Source organism: Solanum pennellii, chromosome 1, assembly GCF_001406875.1.
Source record: "Solanum pennellii chromosome 1, SPENNV200".
Taxonomy (NCBI): domain Eukaryota; kingdom Viridiplantae; phylum Streptophyta; class Magnoliopsida; order Solanales; family Solanaceae; genus Solanum; species Solanum pennellii.
The window spans coordinates 80,384,451-80,408,507 of record NC_028637.1 but is presented as its reverse complement, the minus strand read 5'-3'; the positions used below and the strand labels follow the sequence as shown (position 1 = coordinate 80,408,507).

Below are 24,057 nucleotides of genomic sequence, written 5' to 3'. Positions count from 1 at the left end.
ATAAGGGAATACATGGGAGATATATATAGGAGATATAGGAAGGAGTACTAATCCTAATAGGACTAGGATTAAGGAGTACTAATCCTAATAGGACTAGGATTACTACACAGTAAATACTAATATTATTTAATACTATTATTTAATACTATCTGTTATTACATACGATTGAAAAATCATGTAGAAGTGGCTTTGTTAGGACATCAACAACCTGATCAGTAGTGCTACTCTCAAATGCACAGAGAAGTATATGTGGTTGTAGAAGTAATTAACGACTCTTTATAAAACTAGATTGTCGAACCCAAAGGAAAAACGATCAATTAAATCAATTCTACAAATTCAACAAATTAAAATAAAATGTTCTCAAGAAACTTAGTTTTCTATAGTACTAATGCAAATAACTCAACTTTAAAAGTAACTAATAAATGAAAAATTCCAGGGATGTATCTTACTTAAGGCTATATGTATCCCATCTCATGTATGAATTAATTAAAGTTATCAAAATACTGAGTTACAGGGTTGATGTTATGATCATGATCTCTCGACCTCTAATCGTCTCTTCACAATGAATGTTTAAATACATCATTGAGCTGGGATAAATACACTCAATTGACGATCATTTTTTTCCATCTTGTATCATAATCAAGTCCGGTGTTCATCCGAGTGTCAGTCCTAACATGAATCTAAACAAGTGATATGCAAGAAATATCAAGCCTTTTATATTCTTTGGTCTATCTTTATATTCGTTTCTCGAGTTCAAGAATATACAATATATTTATATCAATGGGGCCAATAATGAAATACTAAAATAAGAATACTAAAGTAATTAATATGATAACACAAATTAATCCATAAAAATTGATGTTCAACAATTACCCGTAGCTACAGCCCCAGAACAAAGGCTTGTAGCCAGTCATAATATTCAAAAAGCAATACAACTCTTTTCATGCACTTCAAAATTAAAGAAAGAGTAGAAGATCAAAACCTAAAATAAATTGTTTATCCCTTGCTCTTGCACACGAAAAATAAGCTGACTTTTTACAATAAACCTAGGATCATATTCGTAGACTTTCTACTCACCAACCAAACATTAGAAAACAAGTCAAAATTCTACTTGCTTTCTAGAAAAACATTTTCTAGGAAAATATTCTCCATGGAAAACATTTTCCTTCATACCAAATACGCCCTAAATTCAAAATTAATGATTTGATAGTAACAATAATGAAATAGGTAGTGGGTAATGAATATGGGGAGCAAAATATAACTACCCAATTGACGAATCTCAAAGAACCTCTTTAAAATCGCCTCTACCGAGCTCTCAAGGTTCAAAATAGTGAAATGGGGACAAAATTAACTTTTGGAAAGGAAGTTTGTCCACGTCACTTCACTCTTCGCCAAACGCAATCTAAGGTATGGTGAAGGACAAATATTGTAGCTTGTCAATAATTGTCCATAAGAAAGATCCATGAGCAATAAGATCAACTTGGTCTACACTCAGAACATTAGTGACGGACATAGGAGTAAGAACTCTTTTGTTGTCTTGCATATTGGCCTCCATGTTAAAGTTCTTCTATATAATTCAATTGACAATAGTAGGCCACCTTGAATGACAGAACCTCAACACCCCAAAAATTGTTCAGTGGCATAGGTTCTTGAGAGAGAAACATTAATTAAGGACATTGATAATTTGTCTAACACCGTGATCTTGATTTCCAGTATATGCATTCACGAGTCATAGACGCAGACACCTTCATAAAGCGATATGTTTGGAATGACATGAAAATTGAGATTCGCAACTTGTGGATGGTTCTACATGCTGTGGATGGGTCCATAGACCATACCCTTGGACCTAAGGGAAGATGAATTTTAAGGATGGTTTTAAAGGAGGTTTGTACAGACCGTGTAAGGATCCACAAACCATAGACCTTGTCGTGGAATGAAGGATCTGAAAATGGGATATTTTGGCTTCAATAGGATAAGAAGACTTCAGGGTCCATGTAACAGTTTACAGACTGTGGAAAGGATAAGAACTTCGTGTCATGATCTGAGCCTACACCTTGGTTTGTGATCGACACTCGTAAACCATTTATGATCCCCAAATGAACCATTGACCTGACTGACTATTTGCGGAAGACTTACTCAATAATAAATTAAGAAGCTTTTAAAGTATAAGTTATAACATTCAAACTAAGTAAATACTTCACTATATTGTCCGAAAATACTTAAGTACATTAATAATAATACTTTGCAAAACAATCTCAAAATGTCTCAAACAAAAGGGAAATACTGAGAGACTCATCAACACTAACTATCTATGAAGCCTCTAATACTTGGATAGAAGTCGGGACAAGATCCACGACAACTCAACAATAACATGAAAGTAAATTATGAAATCCTCTGAAAAGCAAGAAGGCTCAACAAAGTTGTCTGAAGCACAAAGTGATCTCAACGAAATTGCGGCAGATGATCCTGAAAACTTATATCTACATCATAAACGATGCACGTCGAATGACCTCAGTATATTGAATGTATGAGTATGTAATATAGCGGAAAATTAAACAACTGAAAGAAAGGGTTGCAGTAGATGTAGAATTATATTGAACTGAATGTAGATAAATAAAGGAAGTGAAATCATAAAACTTTACAAATATACTCTCTCAATCTTTGGACATTAGGATAATAAGTTATATATAAAATATACTTTAACTCTATTGGGAGATTCTTTAACTGACAACCATTACTATGAGTCAAGTGATGATACCACATTTTGTTCACGCGCTGCCAGAATTATCTTATATCGTGTCAGAATATATGACACCTCAACTAAGTGGATCCACTAAGCTATGCCTAAAGTCTCTAAGGATTCATCTCAATGTATGATCATGTACCCATGTTAGTAAGACATGATATATGGAGGTTGGAGTTGTCAAAACTCTCTCTTATATCAGTACTCAGTACTACTCCCAATATTATTTGCTCAATGTATAAAAACATTACTCTTTCTCATGTTTACTTAAATTATAAAACAAGAAAGAAATACATTATTATCTCCTTGAACAGACTATTGACCAGAAAATTGAACAAAAGAAGTAGACATTATTCCCACTCTATTTCATATTTCAGGTCATTTTAACTTGAAACTTATCATAGGATTAATTTGATGTTTTTTAGTCCTTAACTATTTGCATGGTTAATAATTTATATTACTTTCACTAAAAATTTCTATCATGGATGACTTCTACACATGAAATAATATATCACAAAAATATGTACTTATTAAATATTGTTATTCACTATACTAAGTAAAAATATAAATATTCAAAGTGTGATGTTCATAATTCAAGTATAATATTGACTACATTTTACATTATTTTAGACACTAAATCTCATAAAATTAGCAGGTTGAAATTAGTTTGTATGACTATGTGACAAAAACAATAATATATTTTTTACAAGTCAGAAAGATATCCATCTCAATACATGATTAGTGAAGAAATATAATGTAAGAAAATATTTTAAAACACATAAATAGAAAGTTAATACTGACATATTCCCTTTATTTTCCAGAAATACGAAGAAAGAGCAATGAGAAATCTAATAAAACAAAAAGGATTATTGCATTAAAGCTATTTCATTTGAGAACTCTTAATCACATACATTAGTGATGCTTGCATTTAAAGATTTGATGAGCTTTTAATTCTTTGTTTGAGTTAATTGTTTATGATATTGATTTAATTTAATTTTTTATCAATATATACCGCTAGACAATATGTTTAGTGACATTTTATTAACGATAAAAATAATAATTTATCAATATGGATAAGTATAAGTAAGGAGACCAGTACGGGTTTTTGCGCACTGATGAAAGTGTTTCACCATTAACCAGAGGTCTCGGGTTAAAGGCCTGGATATGGAGAAAATCCTGTTGGGAGCACCAGTTTCGAAAGGGCCCTGCAAAGCGCAAGCCAAATTTAATTAGGAGTTCTAATATGGGCTCTGAACACCGAATGGAAAACCACAAAAAAAAATATAAGTAAGGAGGTCATCCTTACTCTACCAAAACATAGTAAAGTGACATTGTTTGTTATATGTGAATATAGTACAGATAATAAGAACCTCATTTCTTTTAAATTAGTCGTAGAACTTCAAACTACTAACGATGTCGTGTTAAATAATCATTTCCTACTTGTGCTTTCAACACTTGTACATCAATATCACTGTTAACAACCAACAAATTATCACATCCTTCCTTTGTTTAAATTTATTTATCTAATTGTTACTTGACATAAAATATAAAAGAATAAAGAAAACTTTTGAATCTTATGATCTTAAATTAAAGATATGTGAAATATAACAAAATCATCTTTATTCTTGCGGTTTTAAACATGACATGTGAAAATTATAAACTAAGTGTTGTAAAAAGACATTCTTTTTTAAGACGATAAAAAAGTAAGACAAAGAAATTCAAATAAATAAAGTACCAAAATAAAAGCTTATTCCATTCCATGATCATAAATATACCAAAAGATAAATTAAAATCATATATAAAAAAAAACTTAATCATCGTAATGACATACTTAACTCTATAAATACCAAATTAAGTCACTGAACTTTAAATAAAGCAAGCAAAATATATTCACTTGATTGAGATGACCCTTCATCAGAGTCGAACAAAGTGCTTTCTCTAACTATTAAAGGAGCGAACACACTTCCAATAGTTTGATATAGGAATATCTCATCAGCCTCCAAAAGTTTGCTCACTACTCTGTAAACTTCTTCATCCGCAGCTTCCAAGGCCTCACACAAGCTTTTAAGGCCAGAAAAGATAAGTTTTTCATGTGAAGGTTCTGTCCTCAATGCTTGAAGTGTTTGTCCACGTCTTTTTTCTTTTGCGAATTCTTTCTCCAACGTGTTTAGCTTTCTATTGATCTCATCCACATTAGCATTTTGCTGAGCTATAATAATGGGGTTAGGATCATTAGTGCCAGGTGTAAGATCCTCTTCGAGAAATCTCTCCACAATTGACTCGACGAAAGGATGCCAAAATGAATATAGTTTGTTGCTGGGACAATATACTACAATAGCAATATCAGCACCACACAAAGTAGAGAGCTCACTTGCCTTCTTAAATAGGCCAAAACGTCGTTTTGAGAATGTAGCTTGCCTGCTGATTTGATTTTGCATCCTCGCAATTTGAATTCTTCTACGGTGATTAGGTCTTCTCATGGCTAAACTTTTGATTTGAGAATGTAAGAAAATGTGATGTTGAGCCTTTGTTTTAAAGATGTATTTATAGAGATAGAATCATCATATTATTTGATGAAAAATAATTCAAATAACAAAAATATAAAAATATTTATGACGGGGTCAAATTTTCACCTCGTGGGACAGTATATGAAGGCTTGCACAGCTCTTCAAAACTCAGTCCAACAGCCAACCAAACACACAAGGAAACAACAAGCAAGACAGTCAAACAAACAAGGCCACAAAACAGTGAGGGAAGCAAGTAAGGAAGACAAAGTTCTTTGGGAGGCAAGAGCCAATTTTCCAATTTTTTCTCCAAGTATCTTTTTACAAGATGAGATACAAGATATGCTGCCTAAAACAATATACAAAGGGCTTATAAGTAAGTTAAAACGTTGGGGAACAAATTCCAAAAGAAAGGCTACAAGTGGCAGTTTTTTCAAGGCTGAAAAAGTGGGCAGATTTGCTTTTCTGCTTTATTGCCACTTGGAGAAACTGCTGCACAGATTTTGTCCTCAGCATTGGGGGTGTTCTTGTCTGGACATGGTGGGCATTAAATGTTCATCCTTGCGTACAAGAAACCCCCAACGGTTGGGCTAGAGTTTGGCACAATCTCTTGACCCTCCGAGCCTCAATAGGATGCTGTCGCGTTAACGAAGGGGCTGGAATCATCGGATTTTAATGTAACGCCTTGCGGGGCGGTACACGCTCCCCCGCCTGATTTGGCGACGACCCCGACGCCACACAACTGCAAATAATTGTGGACCTTGTCGCGAAACTGCCACAAGTCCTCATACTTTTCCCACGTTGCCTCCTCCGATGCCGTCCCTTTCCAATGAACTAGGAACTGCGAGCTTAAGTTGTCCCAGCCCTTTCCACGAACAAGTTGATGATCAATTATGGCCTCAATCTGCTTGTCCACGGTTGGCGGTGTGAGGAAAATTCTAGCTCTCCCGGACTGCCCCCGCTCTTTGTCTTCTATATCTTCAAAATACGGTTTCAATTGGCTCGCATGGAAGACGGGGTGAATCTTCAAATAATGGGGCATGTCTACTCGATATGAAATCTTGCCAGCCTTGGCAATGATCTCAAAAGGCCCCTCATACTTGCGAATCAAACTTTGACTCACACTACGCAATGACTTGAACTGTCTTGGATTGAGTTTCACCATAACTCGATCCCCAATTCGGTAATCAACCGGATGCCGCTTCCGATCAGCAAACTTTTTCATTTTCTGGGTTGCCTTATCAAGATACGACCGTGCAAGGTCGACTTGTTCCTCCCAGGCTTTCGCCATATGATAGGCACCCGGACTCTTCAAACAGGAATCAACGGGCAAATATTGGGGCGTATTCGGCTGCTGCCCCGTTGCTAACTCAAAAGGACTTCTCCCCATCGCCTCGCTCCGCTGTAAATTGTAAGAGAATTGGGCAGTGTCCAGCAGCTTGGCCCAATCCTTTTTATTGGCACTAACATAGTGCCGCAAATAGCACTCCAAGAGCGCATTGATCCGCTCGGTCTGCCCATCCGTTTGAGGATGGAAACTGGTCGAAAAGTGTAATTCCGACCCCAAGAGACTGAATAGTTCTCTCCAAAATGTGCCGGTATATCGAGGATCTCGATCACTAATGATGTGCTTGGGGATGCCCCAATACTTGACGACGTCGCGCAAGAAGATACGGGCTGCCTTCTTAGCCTTACAACAGGCCGTCGTGGCAGTGAACGTTGCATACTTTGAGAAGCGATCCACTACGACCATAATAGTTCCAAACCCTTCCGAGTTCGGCAAGCAAGTAATGAAATCCATCGTGACGCTGTCCCAAGGTTTTTCAGCAATGGGCAGCGGCTCAAGCAGTCCACCCGGCGCCTTCGTCTCGACCTTGTCTTGTTGACAAATTAGACAAGTCCGCACATACGCCTCGATGTCTTCCCTCATCCGAGGCCAATAATAAGAAGCCTCTATCAAGGCTAAAGTTCTCTTCTGCCCAGGATGACCATCCCAAGCAGTGTCGTGCCCCTCTTTGATCAACGTACGCCGAAGGTTAGCCCACTTCGGAACGTACACATGCCTGCCCGTAGTATAGAGCAGACCGTCCTCTTCCCAGAATTTATTCGTCTTGCCTTGTTGGGCCAAGGCGAAGAGCTGTTTCGCTACGGGATCATGCTGCATGCCCTCTTTTATCTCCTCAACAAAAGAGTTGCAACTCGAGCTCACGATTGCAGCCTTGCGACTAAGCGCGTTGGCAACAACATTAGCCTTCCCCGGCTTGTACTCGAATGTGAAATTGAATTCTTCCAAGAAGTCCTGCCAACGGGCTTGTTTGGCAGTCAGCTTCTTTTGAGATTGAAAATAGGTCGTCGCGACGTTGTCCGTTTTGACGACAAAGTGAGCACCCAACACGTAATGACGCCAAGTTCTAAGACAATGAACTACAGCCGTCATCTCCCTCTCATGAGCAGAGTACCGCCTCTCCGCCTCATTCAACTTTCTGGTTTCAAATGCTATCGGGTGGCCCTCTTGCATTAGGACGCCACCAATAGCAAAGTCCGACGCATCGGTGTGAACCTCTAACGCCTTAGTGAAATCAGGCAAAGCCAAAACAGGTTCTTCCGTCACAGCAGCCTTAAGCCTCTCGAAGACAGCTTGACAAGCATCCGACCATTCCCAATCACGGTTCTTCTTCAGCAAATCAGTGAGTGGGGCTGCAATAGCTGAATATAGCTGAAAATAAAGCGTCGATAATAATTGGCAAGGCCAAGGAAGGACCGCAATTCGGGTACCTTCGTTGGAGCCTCCCAATTCATAATAGCTTCCACCTTGTCGCCGTCCATCCTTATCTCGCCATGGCTGATTGTGTGCCCGAGAAATTGGACAGTAGGTTGAGCGAAGCTGCATTTCTCCCGCTTCACGCACAAGCCATTGTCGCGCAAAACCTTGAACACTTTGCACAAGTGCTCCACGTGATCCTTTATGTTGTTTCTATAGACGACGATATCGTCTAAATAAATAACCACAAACTGATCCAAGTATTAGTGGAACAGCTTGTTCATCAGCGTACAGAACGTCGCCGGTGCATTCGTCAAGCCAAAGGGCATGACCAGCCACTCAAAGGAACCATAACGCGTCACACAAGTCGTCTTGGGTTCATCAGCTTCGGCAATCCGAACTTGGTAATAACCCTTCCTCAAATCCATTTTCGTGAACACTTTGGCCTGCCCCAATCGATCAAACAAATCAGCAATCAAGGGAATGGGATATTTGTTCTTCACCGTGACCTTGTTGAGGGCCCGGTAATCGATACATAATCGCAGCGTCCCCTCCTTCTTCTTTTGGTAAAAGACAGGTGCACCAAATGGCGCCTTAGACGGCTTGATGTGTCCCGAATCAAGAAACTCCTTGAGCTTCTTCCTCAATTCTTCCAGTTCCGGGGGCGCCATACGATAAGGCGTCATGGCAGGCGGCTTTGCCCCGGGAACTAACTCAATCTGGTGATCAACTTCCCTTCGGGGTGGCAGCCGTTGGGGAAGCTCTTCCGGCATCACGTCCCTATTGTCGCTAAGGACCTACTCCATGCAATGAGGCAATGGAACTGCCTCGGAACAGCTTTCGACGCCTCTAACAAGGGTAGCAAGAAAGGTTGGTTCACCTCTCTTGAAACCCTTAACAATCTGCATCGCCGATAAGTGCATCCTGTTTTATGGTACCCGAATAAGGGGTATCACGCATGAGCCTCCGATGTCGCTGATGTGCAGCTGGTTGTGACGCGGTGAAATAAACATGTTAACTTCGTACCAAAAGTCCAGCCCTAAAATTACATCGAACACGTCCATCGGTGCAATGGTGAAGTCGGTCAGCCCCGTCCAATCTCTTAAATCGATGGGGACTTTAGGAGCAAAGCCATGGACGGAAGTGGGAGTGGCATTGACTGTCTTCAACAGGGTGTTGCTGGCAACATAATTCAGGCCAAGCTCCTTGGCCTTCTGTTTCGTCACAAAATTATATGTTGCACCGGTGTCCACCATAATTCGCATGTCCTTGCCATTTAACTTGGCATCGACAAACAGTGATTCCCGCGGCTTGATACTAGCCGGTTGAGCAGCCAAAGCAGCAATTGAAATATGATTAAACAAGGCCATATGATTGAACATACCAACAGCAACGTTCTTTCCCTTGTCCGTCCTGCTATTCTGCCCCCGTTGCTCCCTGGCAGAACCTCCGATTTGCGTCGCGGCCTTCTCTTGCTGCTTTTCGGCAGCCACCATAGCACTGAATTTTCTCAAGGATGGACAATAACGAGCAGCATGCGTCGTCTCCCCACAAATATAACAACCTTCACGATGAGGAGCGCCTTTCTTGCGGTCCTCATAACTCTTGCGGAAATTAGAATGTTGATCATGGGTGTTACCTCTCGTGTCTTGAGTGTTGGTCTGCCTTTGTTCCTGTTGTTGTCAACCTTGGGAGGAATAGTTTTCCTCCGATTATCCCTCCCCTTTGCCGCATCTGCCCGGAAATCGATGAGCGATTCTGCACTACTATCGCCTCGTCCACGTCGTGAACTTGACGTCTTTGAAGCTCTTGTTTGGCCCAGTTTTGGAGTCCATCCATGAAGTAAAACAGCAAGTCTTCGCTGGTCAAGCTCGGAATTTGGAGTGTCAATTTCGTGAACTCTTTCACATAGTCCCGAATAGAGGAAGTTTGTTTCAACTCCCTCAACCTCCGACGGGCCTCATGGACAACATTTTGTGGGTAGAATTGACGTTTGAGTTCTACCTTGAACTGCTCCCAGCCGTCAATACAGCAAACCCCCTTCTCCATGTCCGCCTTCTTCCTCCTCTTCACCAGCAGCTCTACTACCAAGAGAAGGGTTACAAGAAGGTTCTCTTACCTTGCTCTTGTCACGTTTCTTGGAAGGAGCCTTCCGTATTTGGTAGGATTTGACCCAAACCATAATATTAATTAAATTCCTTCTTGGTTTCATTGATATATTTTTTAGTAATTCCTGTTTTCTTTCGTCGACATATTTTTTTAGTAATTCCTTTTTTGTTTCATTGACATATTATTTTTGTTAAATTCATTTTACTAAATTATTGAAAAAGTTTTTATCGTGTCATTCTTTTGTGATATATGGTTTAGTAAGTTAATATGTAAATTGATGATAGTTTCTGATGTAATTGTTTTTAATTTTATTTGTATATTATCTAAATTTGTTCTTGTTCAATTATGTATATTTCCTAATTTAGAAATGCTTTATAAAATACCTTTCACTATTAGATTTATTAGTATGAAAATATTTAATTTCTAACTCATATTAATGTACAAGAAAAGTTTAACAACTTCAATTTATTAAGGTATTTAATATCTTCTAGAGCATTTGCAAACTCGTAAAATATACTTATAATTTATGACAATTTAAATATTATCATAATATAAATTCAAATCCTAACACAATTTAACATGTATAAACCACTTTAGAATATTCTCATACACTTTATATTCACAAGCAACTATGATGCCAAGTCAACAACGTACTAGAAACGCAAGACAACAACATATTTGCAAGTAACTAAGATACCAAGACAACTATCAAGGGGCAGGAGGACCCCCACCCATAATTCTGAAGTCAAAACCTATCAGCTAACAAGAAAACAATAACCGAGAACATTTTAAAGTCAAACAATAACCTAACCAGACCTCATAAGCCCGTAAGGTACAACAATAACCATATCCCAACCCACGCCCATAAAACGAAGGGTACAATCAACAAACAACTATATTAGTGATAGGTGATTCATATGAATGCAGGGTGAGTAGTAGGACCATCTTTAACCTTTAACTACAAGAAATCCCATAAATGGGCTTTCCAGAAGACGGGGAACACTAGGGGTGTAAGCCACCCAGATAGCAATAGTAAACCCAGGGGCATAAATATAACAAATCAAGGCCACCCAACCGTACAATAAATTTCGGGGGTGTAAGTCGTCCAACTAACAAGAGTAAATCGGGGGCATAAGTATAACAAATCAAGGTTTCCAGTCAGACAGTAAACTTCTAGGGGCGTTAGCCGCCCAACTAGAAAGAGTAAACCTAGGGGCATAAGTATAACAAATCATGCAAGAAAGGGCATCGACATGCAGGGTAGTAAAGTGAAACTAAGCACATTCTAGATTCCTCTAATATTTAAAGTAGGAAAGAAGTATGTCCCTGACGCTTTGTAATCTCAAAAACTAGTAAATCAAGTGATCCACGTAGTATAACTCACTCTAGTGAAAACCAATTTAGAATAAAAGTTGATGAAATAAGATCTCATTAAGAACGGTAACTATGCCAATGCATAAGTGGAGACCTTACTAAAAAACTGTGAATAGAAAAACAATGTAATTCATGTCATTAACAACATTCTAACAATGCACTGAAGTCAAATATGTCATGCCCCGAGCCTACATCCTGGACGTGGCCGACACTCGAGAACCATTTATGGCCCCATGCGAACCCTTTGTCTGGCTCAAGTCTTAGCGTAAGACTTACTCGACATAATATAAACTCAAAAGCACAACTTTAACTCAAATGTCTCAAACAATAAACTCAGAATATAATAGAGTACTCAACTAGCCCGAAACAGGCAACTCAAGTTTTTTAAGCATTTGACAAAGAAATGGAAAAGACTCATGAACTATATATGAAGCCTCTAATAGCTCTGATGGAAGTTGATACAAGACCCACAACATCCTAACTAAACTGAAAAGTAAATGAAAATCCTTTGGAAGCAAGGAGGCTCACCAAGCATAATCTGGAACTCGACTGGATCAATGAAGCAGTGGTTGATGATTTTGGTTTTCTATATCTGCATCACGAAGAATATAGGTAAAATGATGTCAGTACACGGAAGAAACGAGCAAGTAAGGGAAACACTAAACATGACCTGCAAGCTTGAACTGATAAAAAGGAAACCAAACTCACCTAAACTCAATTCATTTAGTATAAAAGCAACAATGGAGATGCAATATAAAGAAAGTTTTCAAAACAGTAAATAACAACTCAATCTATTAAAAATACAATAATAACTCAGTTGTATGTAAAGATATAAAAATAACTCTGTTTGGGAGATGTAGCGTAGAGTATGTTGAGGATCTAAACCTACATCATGAAAAGATATAACACAGAGCGTGAGTCAGCAATTGGAAGATATTGAGCATGCATAATAGGATAAAAGCCGAACAAACATGTAAGTTGAACAAAGCATAACTGAGCAACGATGCAATCTATACATAATGGGAACACTGATATATACTGAATAGAACTAAATTGAATGAAATGACCAAGTACAGAGCATTCTGAGACTAATTACTGAAGTAAAACTGAAAAGTTGGTCGAATGCACTAGAGTTTGACTATGGGAGCTACTATTAACCAATATAACTACCACACGAGCTAACTGTGGTGTCCGATGTATATGTCTCATCTAGAGGACCCAATATACCTTGCACGGGGTATAAAGGCATGACCGTCGTGATGTCTAAATCTGATACTCACCGAGAGGACTTATGCTCCTTTGGGGCATGTAGTTCTAAGACTATGAGGATATGGTGAACCCTAGTCCAACTCGGTGCTAAGCTTACTCCCAACTGGAAATATATATAACATAACAAAACTGAAATACTAGATAGCTCAATAGTTGGACATGCATATATGAGAATGCAAAATTAATGTACTGGCAATGAAACATTTGAAATCTGAGCATATATATTAGCTAGTGTAATTCATGAACTAACTAATCGACACAACTAGGGTTTTAGTTTCATACAAAGAACTAAGCAATGATTCCACAAAAAACATGATAATTCAATTAGGAATACTATAACAGCTAAATAACAACCAATCTCTAAGGTTTTAGAAACCCAAGGTCTAGACAGTATATAGGAGTTAAGAATCTGACTGAATTTTAGGGACCTAGTGGATGAAAGGAACCTACTAGTGAAATCCCACAAACCTGGTTACGAAATTCACGGATAAATCTTCCGATTTCGGGGTTGGTACTGAAGAATATCTTCTACATTTGGAAGGGTTTAGGGCGCCTCTTTTCTCCTCTTTCGTTCTAAGTTTGATGATTTTTTAGTGAAGGAATCACTTAGCGAAAGATTTGACTAAGTTACTAGGCTTAAACTGACCAAAATTGCGTAATTTAAGGATCAAACGATGTAGTTTAAGTGCCCAAAACATAAGCAAAATGACTAAAATGACTTTAACTTAATTCTGTCGAAGGCCACCAACGGAGGGACCTATGGTCCGTGGGTTGAATGACCAAATCGTAGGTAGGGGTCGTTAGTGAAGTCTGCCCAACAGGGCTTCACTAAAACGAGCATAACTTTTTACTCAGATATGATGTTTTAGCAGACTCAATGGCGTTAGAAAAAGGATTAATTATATTTTATTCGATAGGTCATGTGCCACCTAAGTCTTTTTGTGCTAAGAGTTATGATAGTTTATGTTGGCCCAATAACAATTTCCCTCCAAGTGGCTATTCACCCTCACCTACAGTCAGACCTACTATCCTTAGGTCCTACCATAGACCATATTGGTAGACCGTGGGTGGGATCAGAGACTATAAGGATTTGGTCCTTAACGACTCTGTGGATAGTCCCGTTGGTACTGGCATGAGATTTTTCGAAAACTAGGATTTTCTTCGTTTTAAGATCCGAGGTGTTACAATTTAGTTATTTGATCTACAATCACACAAATAGAATCATGCTGCCTGGGAGACCATGGTAAACCAGTAATAAAATTCATATTGATCATTCCAGAATATTTGTATTCTGAGCCATACCACTGGACCTCTAGTTCTCTACTTTGAATTTTTGGAAATTCAGGCACTTAGCAATGAACTCTTAAATGCCCTCTTCATACTATTCCACCAATAGACTTCTCTCAAGTCACGATACATCTTTGTGGACCAAGATGAATAGAATATTTGGAGCTCTGAACTTCCTCCCTGATCCTGTCTTGGAGTTCATGTGCCTTTGGTATATACAATTTACCTTGATACTTCAACACTCTATTTTCCCCTTGTTCAAAAGCCATAACTTTATTCTTATGAACATTTACCTTCAATTCAAGCAAACTTGGGTCTTAGTCTTATTTCTTTTTCACTTCATACACTAATGATGATTCAGCCCCATTCATTAGCACCATTCCTCCTTTATTATAATCCATTAACCGGACTCCCAATCGTGCAAGTATTTGCACATCTTTGACTAATTATTTCTTGCCTTCCTCAAAATGGGTGGTACTACAAATAGACAATATGCTCAAAGCATCAATAACAACATTAACCTTACTTGGGTGATATAGAATACTCATGTCATAATCCTTGAGTAACTCCAACCACCTCATATGTATGAGATTAAGCTCTTTCTGACTGAATATATAATGAAGGATCTTCTGATCGGTGAACACATCTACATAAACACCATTAAGATAGTGACACCATATTTTTAAAGTGAACACTACAACAACCAACTCTAGATCATGTAGAGCACTTTGCACAAGGTCATTAATCTCCTTCTGTAGCTGATAGAGTTTGCAACCGTCTGATCATATCTATCCTCCAATTCCTCCAAAATTTCCTTGGCATTATTACGTATTGCAAGTTGTCTCGCAGATCTGGTGAAAGAGAATTCAGAATCCATGAAGTCACCATATCATCACACCTTTTCCACTGCAAGAAAGTAGAATCTGCAGGATCTAGCTTCATGACTTTTCCATTGATGAATCCAGTTTTGCATTTAACTGATAAAGCCCTAAGAAGAGATTGTCTCCATGACCTGTAGCTAGATCCATCAAACACAGCAGGAAGCAAAGTGGAGCCTGCATTCTCTGAAGGATGCAGGTAAAACGGGCTATTGAAATCCAATCAAGTTAGAATGTTGGAAATGGATGTTTCAGCTAGAATGTCATCCATGGAACAAGATTGGAGTATGATCGAATTTGGAAACAGAGTAATCGATGAACAAGGAGAAAATAGATAGAAAAAATCAGAAATCAATCGTGGAAAAAACAGAAATCAATCGCAAAAGAGCTTAGATGAGAAAGAAGGAGCAGGAGACGTCTTCTTGCTCTGATACAATGTCAAAACAGCAGCTCAAGCTACAAAAATATAAGTTTTTTTCCATTAATGGAGGTTGAGCTCTCACTAGCAATCAGCGAGAAAAGAGGAGAAAACGCTATTGCGAATATGAAAAACTAAACTGTAATGTGTACAATGTATGTGTATATATACACACTAATGGAATCTTCTAACAAACTCAATTACTAAACTAACTATGACTTGTGATCTCTAACTAACTAACTAACTAATTGAACGAACAGTAATTAACTAATTCAGTGAATGAACAGTACACTAAAACTAACTAATCTTATCAAATTGTGTTTTGATTGGACTAACTAAATAAATATTTGGAGCACAAGTTAATTATATGTTTGCATGCAAACTTTACTGAAAAAATCTGAAGTTTATTAGTTTGATTCGATTTATAAATTTAAAAAGTCGACACAATGGTTTGGTTTGGTATTCGAAAAACCCGAACCAACCCGAGATTGAAAAACTCGAAAATATCCGAATTTTATTAAGTTGGTTTAGTTTATAAAATTTAAAGTTTTACACGAATAGTTTGGTTTGATATTTGAAAAACCCGAACCAACCGGTCAATTACATCCCTAGACTGCACAACATGTAAATAGAAATTCTTGATTTTAATTTTACCTACAATTCAGAAAGCACATTGCATCATTCAAACCATAAAAATGACTTAAAAGTAAAGATTATTTAGCGAAATTATCCTTCAAACAAAGTATAAATATGAAGAAAAAAAGTTTGGCTAAAAGGTGTGCAAGTATTACCAATATATTAAGGGATCATCGAATTTATAGGGTAAATACAATCATATTATCAAGTTGAAAAATCGAATAGATCATCGAATTTACACTATTTATGTTATCTCATTTTTCAAGAGAAATGTCACAACTTAATTTCAGGACATATAAATAAAATAATAGCTCTCACTCTTCCAAATGAATTCTCATGCTTATAAGATATACCACAAGTTTTTCCTTAGTGTCATACTCTATTTAAAAAATCAACTTTGTTAAAAATTTCTTATATACACATATTAACTTACCTTAATATCCATTTATCCCTACCTTTTTTAAAAAATTTCAAAAATCTCTTAATTCCTTCAATACATAAAATCTTCCAGATACATAAATATTTCACTCCTATTTTCAGGCTATATCCACATGTCTCACTCCCCATTTTATTCCTCCATTTTATCCCTAAATTCTCTCGACTTCTTTAGCAGTTACAAATTTTGAATTTATATTGATTTTCAGTAGGTATTAGTTTTTATTTAATAACAATTAATATAATATTTGTAGAAGTTTGCCTTTTTTGTTGTCTTTTTTTTAAAATTTCGTCTTTTTCCTTCTTCTTTTTTTCCTTTTTTGGTTTAATAGTTGCTTTGTTTTTCTATTATTTCCAAATCACTATTGGGTTTGATATTTGTATTTGATTCTTTATTTTTATTAATAAAACTCACCTCATGTATTTGATTAAAAAATATATATATTACTTGTAAATTCTTCATACTTTGAGTTGGATTATGAATTCTAACAACTAATCATTCATTAAAATTGATTAGGATTCTAGTATTACTACTAATCTTCTAATTGTCTCATAATAATATTAGTTTTAGTTTCACCAAAATTTCATATTGTTTAAAAAATTTCTCTTTATTCTGGTGTTTTTCATAAACAAATTTCTTTCATGAATTGTGTTTGTTCGTATATCTAATTGATAACTTAATTCCTATTTATTGTGATACATTTATAGGTACATATTATTTCAGATTAGGTTCATCCTTCTTTAACAACCTTATTGTATCAGATACATGATTATCAACTATAAAATGATACATTATGTAAGCATAAATATCTTTCAAGGCAAACAGTATGATACTCATCAATTTAAACGAGAACATAAATAGTAATGTATCATGCACTATTTTTTTAGATATGATACGTAAATTCAAATTTATACTAAATGAATCAATTACATAGCAACTAGCACACTATAATGTATCGATCTCTAATCCAACATCTTATGGGCAACAATTGCTTATTTAATGTATCTAGTACAAGTACAATACTGATACATAAATAGTAATGTATCATGCACTAATTTTTAGATATGATACGTAAATTCGAATTTATACTAAATGTATCAATTGAATACCAATTACCATATATTAATGTATCGATCTCAAATCTAACATCATATGGGCAACTTTTATTTATTTAATATATCTAATATAAATATAATACTTATCAATTTAAACAAGATACATAAATACTAAAATGCTAAATAACAAAGATATTCATGATGTAACTTCTCAGATCTTCAATAAACTAGGAGAATAATTTTGAATCTCAAAATTTTCAACAATTTTGAATCAAAATCGAAAGGATATTCGATGAACTTGAAGATTCACAAAAGAAATCAGTTGTCCAACAACAATTTCATACAATCCTTCATAACTAACCTCGTTTTCCCAAATTTTGACAAATTTTTTATGAAACAGAGAGAACGATGAACAAGAAGAAGAAATTTAATTTTTTGAACTTTTTGGTTTGTTACACTATAGGATTTTGAATTCTTGACAATAATTTGAATGGAATAACGTAATTTATGGGATATTAATTTAATTTTCATCTTTTTTTTCCCTTAATTAGTGCAACAAATGGATACTATGAGATTTTAAATTGATTTTACAGCTTTTTTTCCTTAATAAATGCAACAGATTGATGCATTATGTATCAAAAATAATGTATCCGGATCCTTAATTATGTATCTGAATGCCTAAATAATATGGGATTTATGTTAATTATAAAAATAATAGGGATAGAAGGTAATTAAAATTTTACACTATGATATTTATGTAAGTCATACAAGTTGTTATTCCTTCTATTTTTCTGCTCACCTTACTATCGAAACACGATAACTTCTATTCACGGGCATTGTTTGATAGAGGGTATTAAGAAAAATAATTCATAAGTTATATATGATGCTAGTTAATATTATGTTTGATTTTTGGATATATGTATAACTAATTCACACCCTACATGGTAGTATAGGATGTATAACTTATACCTTTCATTTAGTGGTATTAGTTATACACAAAATTTAATATTATGGGATTAATCTATGTAAAGACAAAAATATCCTTCAAATCTAATCATTTTGTTTATTTTTCTTGATTTTATGATTTATATTTGTAATAGTAAATTTATTAAAATAAATTAGCTTACAAATTTTATTAATCAGTGAATTATTTGTTGCTAAATATATCCAATACAAATCGTCAATACAATATTTAAAATATGAGTTGTTTAACATTTAGTAATTGAAAAGACAAATATACCACTGCATGATGTTAACGTGATCTTAATTGAATGTTTTATTTGTTTATATATGTGTGATAAACAATTTATAAAATTGCATACACATTAAAACTACTACTAGCAATTTTTATGTGTAAATGTAGATGATTTATTCTATTTTACTATTGTTTATTGTCTTTTCAATTTTAAAAGTAGATGATCTATCTTTTTAAAGATTGAAAATCAACATTTTGTAAGTGACCGATTTATTAAAATGACATTGATTTACCATAAACAAATTCAAACGAGAAAATAGCGCGACAAAATTGTTCTTATCCTAAGGATATTGGTTGCGTGAAGTAAGCGCACCTTTAGGAAAATGTCGAGCTATGATAGTTAGAGAGAGCTACTATAGTATGGATAGTTATACTTAAACAGTTTGGCTTATCAGATTTTAAATATACGAATCCCCTAGCCAACTAATAAGCTATTGGTTGGTTTGGTTTCTATTAGGAATTGAGAAACGGTTATCAGCGATAAATTGGCTACAACATTTCATGCTTCCTTCTTTCACTTTCAGTCACAATTTGATTAATCTTTCATCAAACAAAAATATAAAACTACTCAAGTTGGTAAGTCATAGTGAGACACATGCAACTCTATATTTTGAGGTTGCAAGCACTTTAGTATTCACTTAATAAATACACTTACGGTTAAAATGCAACTACAATAATTATTAATAGATGAACGGTTTAGCCAATAAGAAAGTTTGAGTAACCCATCCCCCGCATCAATGAACCGTTGACTATTAAATTTTAATCTATTGACCAAGCATTACTCCAATAATTCAATATCAATAAGCTAATTTTATGATTGATTTATCTATTATGATTCGATTTTAAACTGCCCTAATTAAAGAGCTTCAAACACCGCAGATTACAAGTGAAACATATATCATGAAAATAAAAGTCAATTGAATATGGTTTTAGGGAAAGAATGTGAATGACAACCAAAAGTTTTCATTTGATGTACAACATAAATATTATTGGACTAGAAAAGAAAACAAGGGAAATACACAATCGCTCACTTCAAATAAACTGTATTCTCAGATCCCTGAGAATGAATGTACATAAAAGTGCAGTATACCTTAAAAGTCCAAGATATAATACTATACAACCATCATTGAAACTCCTAAATGCGCATTTTCCAAGGTTTTTATAAACTGTGAGCTTACCGAAGGTCTACAATATCAAACTTCATGTTTGCATTCATGTAGACATGAGAACAGTGTTCATATATTGGACTTCCATCCTCGGGCTCCTCGTGAGGATGAAAACCACGTTGTTGACATTTCCGAATAACAGATACACCAGCAGGATCAGACAAGTGGAATATGCCATGAGGGCTGTCACATAAAGAAACTACATCAGTATTTAGGAGTCACTTCCATTATTTGACTTTTTTCAGATCTCAGATGATGATGTACTGGATCTCTGTACTATATAGGTTTTAGGACTCGAGAGTTTTAAAAACAACTTTAATAAGTGCTTTTCTCGGTGGCATCACATGAGACTGAACAGTCCAAAGGCATGGGGAAGTCCAAGCACTGCCGCAGAAAGACCAAAATTTTGACTCAATTAAAATCATTCAATAATTTACTTCTTTAAAGAGAGCTTAGTCCACCCAAGACTTGCATACTTAAATTACAATTCACAAGAGTGTTAACTATGGAGCTGGGGATCAAAACAATGTTACTTAGCAAGAGCTGGACTTAAAATCCTTTTTCATGAACAAGCTAATCGAGCAATACCAGATAATTGATATACCTGGCTGTGTCTGTAGGAGCCATCACAATTGCAATTGCTTCCGGCAACATAATCTACAAATGAGCCAAAAGAAAGTGGGTCAAGAAAAACAAAAAATGCACCCTCTGATAAAAATATGAACAGTTACATTCTGCCATTCCACATTTATACTTGAAATGGAGAGGTTTCAACTTCTGAGAAATATATACACTTAATATTCTAAAGAAATGGATATTTGAAGTTTTCCCATCCTATCAAGATAAAGTAACACAAAGCATTGCTTATTACCTGATAAGAATAATGAGTATGCAGATCAACTGATGACATAAAACATGTTTGTGATGGATGTGTCTGCAATTTACCACAAACAAGAAGCCAAGAAGTCATACTCATGGGTGATAAAACCTGTCAAGATGTGAGAGAAACTAAATCTAGTTCATTTACACCATGGAAGAGACTTCTCCTGCAAATGTTTCATCTTTGTTTCCAAACAAGTAGATTTTAGGCCAGTTATGACAACAAAGAATCTCATGGCCGTCAGAACAATCAAAGATTCAACGTAAGTCATACCCTACAATATTTAATTCATACCCTACAATCTTTAAAAATAAACAAAGCCACTAGCATTATCAAAGCATATTGTGACCTTAATGAGAGAAACAGAATCATCAACTACGTCAGCATAAACCATAACAGAGTCCCCTACCATGAATACAAATGAAGTAACTCGAGATATAAAACATAATCAAGGTACCCAAGTGTTTAATTAGCTCCCATAAATCCAACCGATATTGAAAGAAAAATAATGATACTAACAGATAGCTGTCGAGCAGTACTGCAGGAACTTTTACAAGATTCAAGAGAGTACATACTCTATATAAAACTTATAAAGGTGTAAGCTAGATAATCCAAACAATTTCATGGAAGCAGAACACATCTATATCAGCTGAATTTTCTTATCTACTTATCTTATTACACAGAGACAACAAAGTCAATTCATTATTCAAATCTTCATATTCCAGGGTAGAAGACACTTATGTTTGACCTAGTATAGAATCATAACTCAACATATCTGCTTACATTACTTACATGGATCCAACCAAGAGGAAAGAGAGAGCGCTTGTCTTGAACATCAAAAATCTCCTCTTCATTTAATGTCTGGCACTAAGAATCAAAAGTTGTGTTTAGAAACATGTAAAAGCCACTTTTTATCATTGAACCATCTCTAAATACTTTATTCTTGAACAAGTATGACATATCATTTCATGTGGTATTATCATGCTCGCACTCTCATTTTAAAATCAGGACAGTATATAGAGTATTAGGAAACCATATCTGAAATTTAAAAACTACCAACTAACTCATTGTTTCTTATGTTCCTCTCTAACTTTGATTCTGAAAATAGGGAATTGAAAACATAATGAGCACTATTTCCAGCAATTACATCCCACTTCAGGTTATTAAAATTCAACAATGGAAAACCTGAAAGATCCTCTTAAAAAGCAATTTACAAACTTGGTTCAGCAGTTTTCCACTTCAAAATCTAGAGACGATTAAATGCACGGTTTGGACTTTCTCTATTTTAATTCATCTAATTTGCTTCCTGAAAACTAGAGGTCAAGCTGAAGCATAAATCTAATGTAGCATACAGATGAAACAAAAAATCTTCTTACTGAATCTGAAGTTGACTCCTGCTTTGGAACTATAAGAGTAGTGATGTGAAAAACACGGTTTTTCTGCAAGTTGAGGAATACAACACATAATTATCACATAAGTAGATATTCATAAATTTCATATTTAGCAATTAGCCTTTAGATTTACTGTGTTTAATTCATACCAGTGAACCAGCAAGAACTCCACAAGTTTCTAAATTCTTTTTTGTATTTTCTCGAGCTAACCTCAAGAAATCTTCCATCAGTCTCACTGGCTACAGAATAAGAAAAAAGAAGAAAAGGTCATACTAGCAAAATTTATCAGGTAAAGCTGATTTAAAACTACAACTGCAAAGGCTATAACACAAAATTTCCTACAAGCATGAGAGTCGCACCAAGACTTCTATTGATCAAGGAGATACAGAAGCCAAAATAATGTAAAATAAAATAAGAACTCACAACATGCAAATGTTGAAAAGAATTTGAACTAGACGGTACATCCTGAATGCACTTAGCGGGCCCAGGTCTTGGATCTGCAACTTTGGACGGAGATATAGGACGAAACTCCTGTTGTAGTTGTGCCAAAACTGGAGGAGGCGAAGGTTGCCTTAAGTTACTCAAAGGAATGTTATCACTCCGCACATTGTCAAGAAATTGAAAATTGGAATCCTCAGTAGGATGTAACCATCGCCCATCATCCAAAGAAAGAACCGATTCCATAGAAGACTTATCCACTATCAAGCTAGTGTCCTTGGACACCAAAGGTCTATCTTCAACTGGATTAAGGCTATAAAAATAGTGAAAGAACATTCAAAATGCTGTACCAAAGTAATTTATAGAAAAAAGAAAATAGAGAAACATAGTATTGAAAAGTTTTGGGCTACTACGATTACTAATTCAATTATCTGTCTTATAACACTTCATAGCTCTTAGTAGGCTGCAATAGCAATAATTAAACTTGGCAGGGTCCTAACCTCCAAATCTCATTTGGAGCTAGATCATCATGTACTGGGTAATTAACCTGTAAGAAGAAAAAATAGGTCATTTAGTTTAGGCTGAATTCTATCATAAGATCCTAAACTACCTTTCAACTGAACAGAACTACCTTTTAACTGAACAAAACTACCTTTATCTCAGAACTAGGTCCTGGCCATTGACCACGAAGACCATTGGGGCCAAAGAAAGAGTGCCTTGATAACGTTTCTTGCTTTGGAACAGAAAAATTGAAAGATCTGCAACAATATATTTATGCAACAACGATTGTAATTATTTATGCAACAACGATTGAAATTACATCCGGAAATTTCCAGTTACCATACAAACTATCACACAAATACTTCAGAAACTGACAGAACTTACATGAAAAATAAACTTCCATCATTACAAATAGGGGTGGCAAAATCAAACCCAGCCCGCCCAATCTGTTCAAGTTTGGGCAGGTTATTGATCCACTCATTTATTAGCTCAACTTATTTAAGCTAAATCTAAGTCAGTCCATTAAAAATTGGGTTGATATATTACCAAATTTGACTCATGAGCAATCTTGTCAAAAAATGTTTAGAAGACATTTTTTTATTTGATATGTAATATTTAGTCATAATAAAGAAAACTAATATTAGGTACTAAAATTTATAATAGAACGAAAAAAACAATTAAAACCTAGTAAGAACTGCGCAGTTTTAGCCCATTTTAGCCCAAGTAGCTTTCGGGCGGGCAATAACCTGCCCATTTATTACTCAGCCAATCTTGACCTGCTCAAATTAAGCCCAACTCACCCATCTGAAACCTCTAATTACAAATTAAACATCCATACTTGACTTGCACGAAGTTAAGATGAGAGTGAAGTTACCAAAACTGCAAATATCCACCGGAGAGATTTAACACTATAGTTAAGTTGAAAGTTATTGGGGGGTTTTGGGTTGGGGGGGGGG

General features: G+C 35.6%; 2 protein-coding genes across 3 annotated transcripts in view; both read right to left on the bottom strand.

The window, feature by feature from the left end:
* Window positions 1-4,599: 4,599 nt before the first annotated feature.
* Window positions 4,600-5,223, bottom strand: LOC107023748 (agamous-like MADS-box protein AGL62). The gene has a single exon (XM_015224540.1). The coding sequence runs from the start codon at window positions 5,221-5,223 to the stop codon at window positions 4,600-4,602; it is 624 nt and encodes a 207-aa protein (XP_015080026.1).
* A 14,441-nt stretch (window positions 5,224-19,664) lies between these two features.
* LOC107008509 (AMSH-like ubiquitin thioesterase 3) overlaps window positions 19,665-24,057 on the bottom strand; it is a 13,383-nt gene continuing 8,990 nt past the window's right edge. The window contains exons 6-14 of one of the 2 annotated variants that reach the window (XM_015207574.2): window positions 23,253-23,358; window positions 23,101-23,147; window positions 22,586-22,913; window positions 22,312-22,401; window positions 22,148-22,210; window positions 21,555-21,638; window positions 20,763-20,825; window positions 20,496-20,548; window positions 19,665-20,074 (exon numbers count right to left, since the gene is read on the bottom strand). In XM_015207574.2, coding sequence (XP_015063060.1) covers window positions 19,900-20,074; window positions 20,496-20,548; window positions 20,763-20,825; window positions 21,555-21,638; window positions 22,148-22,210; window positions 22,312-22,401; window positions 22,586-22,913; window positions 23,101-23,147; window positions 23,253-23,358 — 1,009 coding nt within the window. In that variant the 3' untranslated portion in view covers window positions 19,665-19,899. The remainder of the gene's footprint in view (window positions 20,075-20,495; window positions 20,549-20,762; window positions 20,826-21,554; window positions 21,639-22,147; window positions 22,211-22,311; window positions 22,402-22,585; window positions 22,914-23,100; window positions 23,148-23,252; window positions 23,359-24,057) is intronic. The other variant, XM_015207575.2, reaches the window with a different exon arrangement.